Consider the following 9,116-nt stretch of genomic DNA (forward strand, 5'->3'; position numbering starts at 1 on the left):
ACTACAGCATAAATCCCAACATTGAACTGGACAAGTAGACGTGAACAGTTTTGGACTAGTCCATATATAAATACAAGAGGGGCAGATACGGATAAAACCTGGTTGTAGGCTGATTATATGTACATCTACCCATATGCAATAAAACATGAGAATTAAGACAATTGGCTGCACTAAATACTAGCTTGGTGACAGCCAATCAACGTAGAGATTAAGAAGGCAAAGATTGCTCATTAACTGTGGCATGTCCAGTAACAAAGCAGAACCTATATTAGCCAAACAAACAAAGCTTTGTTAGAGAGGAATAACAAGCATAAAACAATAAAAAGCATCACTGGACTACTAAGTTGGTCATTATGAGATACAAACTTCACACAAGGATTGCCCACAAAGGCTCTGTTGATCCAGTAGGGGCGACTTGTGAATGTCACCAAGTTGACGGGAGTCCCGAGTTCAAAACCCACAGGGGTCCTTTGCTGCAAGGTTGAGCCTGGGTGTATTCCCTGGTGGGCAAAGGGGACCTCAAAGATTTTACCAACTAGAGAGGGTTGTTCTCTCTCTCTCTCTCTCTCTCTCTCTCTCACACACACACACACACACAGATTTCATACAAAATTAACTCAATAGATTAATGGTTCCATGATAACTCCCACAGATTTTGCAAGAGCAAAATAATTAGCTTCCGTACACGGTAACTATGCTACAAACAAAAGATCAAACTGAAGGGCTAAAAAGAAAAGAAAAAAACTACCTACATAGTATCAATTTGCATAGGTGAACAAAGCAAGAAGCATTGCATGGTCATGGCAAGCTTGCTTCCCAATGGAAGACTAGCCAACAAATGGTGAATATATGGGACAGCAATACAGTCCTTGCTGCTGATTTGGAAGCCATGTTTTCTTTAATGCTCAAAATCCATGACAGCAGATATATCACCTTTTCTTCTAGTAGCTCAATGATTCTAGATTGCTCTCAGTGATGGTTCTTGCTCAATGCTTCTATGCATGGGTTATCCATGATTGAAGATGTTGGCTATGAAGGCATGATCCACCTTGTGAACTACCTTGTTTTCTATCTCACTAATGTCCAAGAATACTATCATCCTGTCCGCTACAAGTAGATGAAACTGCAACCAAATGCAGTCACTCTCATGATGCGAGCTTTCCAAACAAAATCCCACAAAAAATGAAGGCCCCGAACCACTTATTCGATATGAACCTGGCAGGTAACATCAAAAGTTCAGTCAAAGATCTAAGATGACTAAGTTATACATACATCCAAATACTGCTCAAAAGTTTATTTGCAGACGATATAAACTCCTGAAAATTGAAAAAATCAGAAATCAATTACATAAGCACCAACAACTAAAAGCATTTCTTGCTTCATTCAAGAAGAAACACACATTTCTCTCAGATAATGTTGCAAGTCAATGCTCACCCAATGGATTGGATGTCACCAAAATACTCGACTTTGCATGTATACACCAGTAAAGCCCCTGAGCACAGCTGTGGCATCATTTATGTATGTGTCTCTGCATGCCAGTTTTTGGACATTTGCATGCACAAAAAAAGAATGACCATAATTCATGTATGCATTTTGCATGAGTCGATGTGCATGTGTATATCCACTTGTATGCTGCACTCAAGCATGCAGCATACAGAAGCATACATGTGCACATATGTACTGCTCATGCATGCATTTGCACATATCTTGGATGATGATGAAGTGCATGTACATGCATGAAAGAGGATATGTGCATGCACATGTCTGTCTCATCCAAGCAACCTGTCAAGCCACTGATTGAGGCCTGGCCAATTGATGTCCAAACACCAAACAGCAAGCTTTCTCTATGGCTAAATGCATTACTGATGTCAAGCATCTATCCTCTGGCAAAAATCTATTTATTGGATAAAGCATCCAGAAACCCTATTTCATGGAGTGACCTGATATAGAAAGAATTGGTACTTTTCATGGCATTGATAAGCAATTGAAATAAATGCTTCACGGGACTCACTTTTTATTGCAATCCGAACGCTTTGACAAGTCAACAGTCCAAATTTGCCACACTAGTTGCCCAGCTCCAGCTGTCAAAAAGGCATAGAATGGCCATCCTGCAACGAGAAAAGAGGTAAAGAATCAATCAATACGCTGAGGTAACATCGTGAAACAAGCTCCAAGAGCTTCTCAAGGAAAAACATATATTTTCATGATACCAAGGTCGGCATTATATCCACTAAGGAGAAGGCTACTAATAGAAGCAACTCCAAATCCAGAGATCCATTGCTTCGTCAGATCACCGAATCTTAAGGCTGTAGATTTTACACCCACTTTTAGATCATCATCTTTGTCCTGATTCATTTAGCACTCTTAAATTTGTCACAAAATAGCAAACAACAAAACCAACCCACATGAAAAAAGAAAGAAATGCATGAAAACTTTGGAGTTAAGGTCTAAAAAACAAAGTTCTACCTGATGAGCATATATAGTATCATACACTAGTGTCCAGAATACACCAGAAGCATATAGTGGCAAAACAACAGCAGGATCGAGGCTACCTTTAACAGCTGCCCAACCTAATAAGGCTCCCCAGTTGAAGGTCAAGCCTAGATATGCTTGAGGCTGCAATAAAATGGCCATGAAAGTATGATAAGTTTAACACAGCATACACACCCCGAGGAACATGCATGCATGCACATGTCTGCACAGCAGCAAAGTTGAAGCATGTTGCCTACCCAAAATGTGAGCCTCTTCATAAGTGGATAGGAGAAAACCAGTAATAGCGATAATGCCCCCAGGACCTGGCTGTGAAAAAGTTCTAGCCAGTTAAATTTAGAAGATCCAGTAGAAATGCATGGAGGAATATCATTCCTTCACAAAAATCTTCAGTAAACACATTATGCTCTTTAAAAATCCCACTGAAAACTGTTGTTGACATTTCCCGGAAAGTGAAACTTTTAGAAAATGGTGCAACATCTAGGCAGAAAGAATAATCTCAAAAAATGTCACAAGCACAAGCAGCACAGGAACCGAAAACCAAAAAAGGAAAACAACTCATCATTGCGGAACCATTACCACCCAGCAAACATTAATAAGAAATTTGCCTTATAATTTTCTCAAATAGATTGCAGAAGAGAGAGAGAGTCACAGAAAGATGAGATATTAGCAAACTCCACATGCATATTATATATAAGCCAAAGACTTGCATTATAAAGTACACTAAAGCAGCGAGTGCCACCAAACTTTCATCCGTGTTAACAATGTTGTAGATGGTTATCCTATTCTGTCTTTTCTTTTTTCCCTTTTTTTACACGAAAGCTGAACAGTGGCCCTTCCATGGAAATAAACCCTAAACCCCTCAGTGAAGTAGGGTGACTGAATCCTGCTTCACACTTGACCCAGAACTACCAACCACGATAATAGAATGACAGAAAATGCAATGAAAGATAACAGATGCAAAACTAAATGGATGCAAGCTGAGATAAAGATTTTGCTTCAGTTAGTTAATTTGAAGTGATTATCAGCATATAAAGCAAATCAGAATTGACTGATTAGTTTGCTATAAAAGAAGAAATGATAGAGCATCATCACATGCGTTAGTGATCTTTTTTTAGTTATATCAGCACTGTTATTAAAAAATCTTGGCTGGCTCCATGTGGATAACCATCTTTGTTGGAGAATGTCCCTAAAATCCAAAAGAGAAATCTTACAGCCATGAAGAATATGTAACTGAAATGGGGGCAATAGATGGCTGAAGCATGAAAGAGACAAACGTACAACTTGAAAGAGAAGGGAGATGCAAAGTTGAATTAGAATCCTCAAAAGAATAAAAGAAAAGAGTGGCACTCCCAATACATGCAATTGTTTGGCTGAATATACACCTGCTAGAAGGGCTGCAGAACAGGCTCTAGCAGAGAAGAATTCTGACCCTGTCTAACCAGGTATCAGTTGGATGGCATCCTGGTAGAACCTGGCTCACTTCCCCTCACCCTCAAATGAATGATTGAACATCGAGTTGCAGAGGTATCCTTCAATTAGCCAGCCAATTTTGCTCACATACACATTCAGGTATCATTGCTTGTTGGTCCTTAGGTGGGTTGCAAACTGTGCAGTGCAGGAAAGGTTTCTGTTTGAATGTCAAGAAATAGTTCTATTAAAAGATGACAAGAAATTTTGAGGTCACAAGGAATCATCTACAGAGTTATAAATAGCCTAAATATGCATTGAGAAACCTGTTTCCACATGGCAAGGCCAACCCAAGCAATACACAATCCGGTCAATGATGTTAGATGAGGATTTGTTCCTACTATATTGACATGTAAGAATGGAGAGGTGCTCTGATTTGCTAGAAAATCAATTTTGCACTAATTCCAAAAAAAACATTAGGTGATATGCACATCCATCGCCGTAAATATTGGCTTCCATGCATGTTACTTGTCAATTTGGCATGTGCTTCAGTCCAAGATCCTTGGTTTCTTTTTTGAGAGTTAAGGTAGGAAATTTTCAGACCACCATATGAACTCCAATGCATCAATAGGTAGCATGAACACCTTCCCTTGGTTCAAGATGAGCTGTAAAGATGGTTTTTCATCCACAACCACAAAAAAAGTATTTATAGAGCTCATAAACAGCATAAATTGGGCAGCAGGAAGTAGATAGCCAAAATGAAAATGAAAAGAAAACTCAGAAATTATTAAAATCAACAAAAAAGAGATAGTTCATATCTCTCAAGAATAAACCAGGCATAGAAAAAATTTTTGCTTTTTTACAATGTTGGGAAACAAGAAAACCCAGAACCATGCAAAAAAGGAAAAGATGAACAAGTATCATGCACAAAGAAATTAATAATATTTTCATAGAGACAACAATAAGTTATACAAAGTAATCAAATAAAATGGAAACAATAGGAGAAAATGTAGCATCCGAAAAAGCCAAGGATAGAGGCTTCCAAGAACAAGCTAAAGCATGCTTTAACCCAATCAAAGAGGATAACCCTACTAAAGGAATTTAATTGAGTTTGAGCAGACTATGACAAGAACAACACAGATGAACACAATCCAGTGTGGATAAAAAGAAAAAGTGATTCAGCAACACCAATAGAACATGTTGGCCAGAATACAACTTGGCCGATAACTACATGGACTAAGAAAAGGATAGATGGACAACCTAGGTTATGAATGTATGGCAGTGTAGAAGACTTATGCCACATGGTATATGACTACAACAGTTCAAACAAATGAAAATGATGGATTAATTTCAGAAGTTACCAATATTATCAAGAAAAAAGGAGATCGTCAAACAATTGAATAAATACCTTGCTTAGGTCCCATGTAATGAAATGTAACATACAGAAAAAAGAAATATGTGACCATACATAATACATTGATCAAGGAAAGGATACAATAACACATAAATAAAAAAATAAAAGGATGTCTACAAATACATGGAATAACATAAAAGGTTGTCCACAAGAAGAAGTAAACATATAGATGAAGCAACACGAACGAGCTACAGGACACAAATGAGATGTTATTATAACTTCCAATAATTCATTTCAAGCAAAGTCAACAGGGAGAAAATGAAGCCAGACTAACTTTTCAAATACCAAAGTGATTAACCTTTTTATACTAACTAGATACTTGATAAGAAAACATGGATCTACCTATAATTGTTAAGCTGTAACAGAATCCCAAGACCAAATAGCAATTGAATTCCAAGAAAGCTGAGTCCCTGAAAAGGAGTTAAAATTCCACTTGCAATTGGTCGTGACTTCGTACGTTCTACCTACAAAATAAATAGAATTAAAATTGCAATACAAAACCAAGACAATATAGAAGATCAGTAAGTCCAATGCATACTTTTCATCAAGAGGGTTCTTGAATTACATCAAGAAACAAAATATAAACTCAAAGAACCAAGAGATGCAGAACAAGATGACACAATTTTTTTAAATTAACCACTTAGAAACTTTAAAACAAGCAATCATGAAATGCATGGGGCTGATAAATCCCAAAGTTATACGGTAAAACCATCATATATACAAATACGGTTTGCATGCTGCACTTAAGCCCATTGTTTTCAAGTTACGATCAAAACAGCATCCACATTCCACACCAAACACATTGTTTGGATCGCAGCACACACGCACCAGTATGCATAGCCAGTTTCAGTCATTATCATAATAACAGACAAACCCAGCCAATAACAAAGAAATGTTAGCAAACCTACAAGTATACCATGATAAGTACTGTACAGTTCCATCAAATTTTGGCACGGTTGTCAGACACACATAGACTTCGTCCAGCATAATACACTATCTCAATTCTCAATTGACCTTAATATGTCAGGCAGGTTCATGCACCAAGGGTAGCAGTCTGAATAGTATCCTTTAAAGCAACTAGACGATGAAATGGGAAACAAACATGAAATCAGCAAACAATAAAAATCAGACAAGCATCCAAATAAGCACTAAGAGCTAACTAACTATAACAGATGATTTCACATCATCAAATGCTATTAGAAACTAGAAGAATAGACCTTGGGCATAAACAAGCATGGTTCTTGAATGCCATTTTGCTCAAGAAACCTAATCTCCAATAGAAAATCTATGCTTACCATATTCACCACTCTATCAAAGATCAGGAAAACAGAGAAAGAAAACTCCAATTGGTGAACTTTGAAATAAATGGTTTAAAACCATCAACAGTATGCAACTGTAGAAGGCTTGCAACCATAAAATTTACACTTACACATCAAAATTACATATATGAACTATATGCAGCTATGTAGAAGATCAATATCTTGCCAGCATAGACAAGAAAGAAGAAAGGCAACACAAAAACAGGCATACCAATGTATCAATATCTCGATCAAGCAGGTCATTGATGGTGCAACCGGCACCTCGTAAAAGAATAGTTCCACATCCAAACAGCGTAAGAAGCTTAAAGTCGGGAAGACTCCCTGGAGAAGCTGCCAATGTGATCGACCTTCACTTCCAAAAGAACAAGAACAAAAAGAAAAAGAAAGAAAAACCCCACATCAAAAACGAAATTAAAAATTGAAAAAGGACAAAAAAATCTCTACAGTTCTTCAAACCCTCTAGAATTCTAAAATCATCTATTTGGAACGAAAAAAAAAACAAGAACTTTCACAATTTTCATTTTCCAGACATTCAGAGCAAGAAGGTAAAAAAACATCAGATTATCGAAATAAAAACACAACTGAATTTCACCTTTACATCTCCTGGACACTAAAATAACAAACTTTGAGAAGCACTATAAAAGTTGGAAATCTTAGTTACCACACAGATTCCAGAACGAAGAATTAAGAAAACAGACAATGCATTGAAACAGAATGCCACTAAGATCCCTCTCCCATCCTCCAAAATACTAAAAAATCACGACTTTTTTTAAAACAAACAGAAAATAAAAAAATGAGATTTTTCATTATCCACATCGACTTCCGACAGAGAACCCGACAGACGAAAAATAAAAAAGGTTCTTGTTTGGAACAAAACGAAAAAAAATGAGGTTCTGTATCTTCTAAATTGACTTACAGAGAGAGAAACACTAATGCAACCACTTATCCAGATGACCGGGAAAAGGTGGGATGTTCTATTATAGATCATAATGCAATTTCCCATCTTATCTCATTTATCTAGCTAAGTGGGTGCACCCAAATTCCCCTTAAAAGCAGACTGAGAAAGTAGAAATAGAAACGCCACTCAAGTAAAGCCTTTCTTCAGATCACGCAGATAACCTAAACTCTAAATATAACCAAGAAACCAAAATGGGAATCTTCAAAGTCTGAAATTGCCGCATCAACTTGCATTTGGAGAGAGAGAGAGACGGTACCACATACAGGGCCAAGCCAACAACCAAGTACCGATGGGCCTGTCGAGGCGAGCGAGCTGCGCGTAGGGACGAACCGTCTCCGGCAGGTAGAGATCAACCCAAGACCGCATCCTCGCCTCCCTTCCTCCATCTCCACCACCACCACCCTCCGGCGCTACGCCGGAGGAGCCAGAGACGGTGGCGAAGGGCACCTTGCGCGCACCGCAGCATCCCTCGCTGCCACCTCCTCCCCTCAAGCACAGGCCTCCGAGCCCGAGCTTCGGGGCCCCGAAGATGAAGCTCTCTTGGGCTAGCAGTTTCTCGTTCCTCGGAGAGAATTGAAGCGAGGGGATCGAAGGAGAAGAAGGTTGAGGGATGGAGGGAGTGGGAGAGGAAGATGAGAAGGCGGGAGCGAAGAGACGGGCGAGGGAGGAAGATAGGTCGCGTCTGCGAGAGACTCGGCAGAGCAGCCACAGCGCCGCCATCTCTCTCTATCTCTCCTGACTGTGGGCGCTACTGTGCTAGGCCGCTTCCTTCTTGGATCCAAATGCAGAAAGAAATGAGATGAACTAACAACTAAGGCCCCGTTTGAATGTCACGGAAAAGGGAATTTTCCTTATAAATGCGTTGCCATTTCCGCGGGCACTACGATGCAACACAAACATGGGAGCCCCAATTTCACACTCTAGACCACACCACCTCCCTACTAAGAAGCCTTTAGATAAATTAGGTTTGTAATGTCCAACACAATTGGGATTAACTCTAAATCTTGATGTCGCCTTGCTCCTCGTATCATACCATAGGTTCAGTACCTTACGGTGATGCATGACTATCACTACTGTGCATTTATTCATGTATTCATCGACGTACCTCTAGCTAAAACAATGTTTCAATAATTATGAGTTTACCCCTGATACCCAGGAAATCTTAACTTTATCATCAAACGAAGTCGTCTAGATGTTTATTATGGGATGTATTTTTTGTATGAGTAACCATGTTCCTTATGGGGCCACAGTTTATATATCGAGATAAACCCCATTAGGCCCAATTTGGATGCATCCAACTGTTGTAGTAGTAGGGTTAAATTTCTAAATCTTAGGGATAACCTAGCCTTATAACTTTCGAGTGACTTTGGAAACCGCTCGAACTCTTTGGTTCATCAGATATAATATGTCACTCGATGTGGTACGATCATCGTCTGCCTCGATGAACGTAAGTCCTAAAGGGGTTCGATGGCATAATCTTTATTATTAGAACATTAACTGCCGCATAAGCAATTTAGTGCATTTT

General features: G+C 38.8%; 1 protein-coding gene across 1 annotated transcript; it reads right to left on the minus strand.

Annotated features, from left to right (window-relative positions):
• Window positions 1–612: 612 nt before the first annotated feature.
• On the minus strand, window positions 613–8,360 carry LOC149842442 (4-hydroxybenzoate geranyltransferase 2-like). The gene is made up of 8 exons (XM_090001443.1): window positions 7,848–8,360; window positions 6,845–6,980; window positions 5,657–5,778; window positions 2,730–2,799; window positions 2,467–2,616; window positions 2,211–2,346; window positions 2,012–2,108; window positions 613–1,215 (listed from the first exon to the last, which is right to left on the minus strand). Exons 1-8 carry the CDS (start codon window positions 8,309–8,311, stop codon window positions 1,146–1,148), a joined length of 1,245 nt encoding a protein of 414 aa, XP_089857569.1. The 5' UTR covers window positions 8,312–8,360; the 3' UTR covers window positions 613–1,145.
• Window positions 8,361–9,116: the final 756 nt, after the last annotated feature.

The sequence above is a fragment of the Nuphar pumila genome, chromosome 3, assembly GCF_984573655.1.
Source record: "Nuphar pumila chromosome 3, dmNupPumi1.hap1.1, whole genome shotgun sequence".
In the NCBI taxonomy this organism is placed as follows: Eukaryota; Viridiplantae; Streptophyta; class Magnoliopsida; order Nymphaeales; family Nymphaeaceae; genus Nuphar; species Nuphar pumila.

Coding starts and splice junctions, on each gene's coding strand:
- LOC149842442 (XM_090001443.1), bottom strand. CDS start 8,311: ATGGCGGCGCTGTGGCTGCTCTGCCGAGTCTCTCGCAGACGCGACCTA. Junction 5,779..6,844: donor ATCGAGATATTGATACATTG/GTATGCCTGTTT, acceptor TTTATTTTGTAG/GTAGAACGTACGAAGTCACG. Junction 2,347..2,466: donor ATACTATATATGCTCATCAG/GTAGAACTTTGT, acceptor TAAATGAATCAG/GACAAAGATGATGATCTAAA.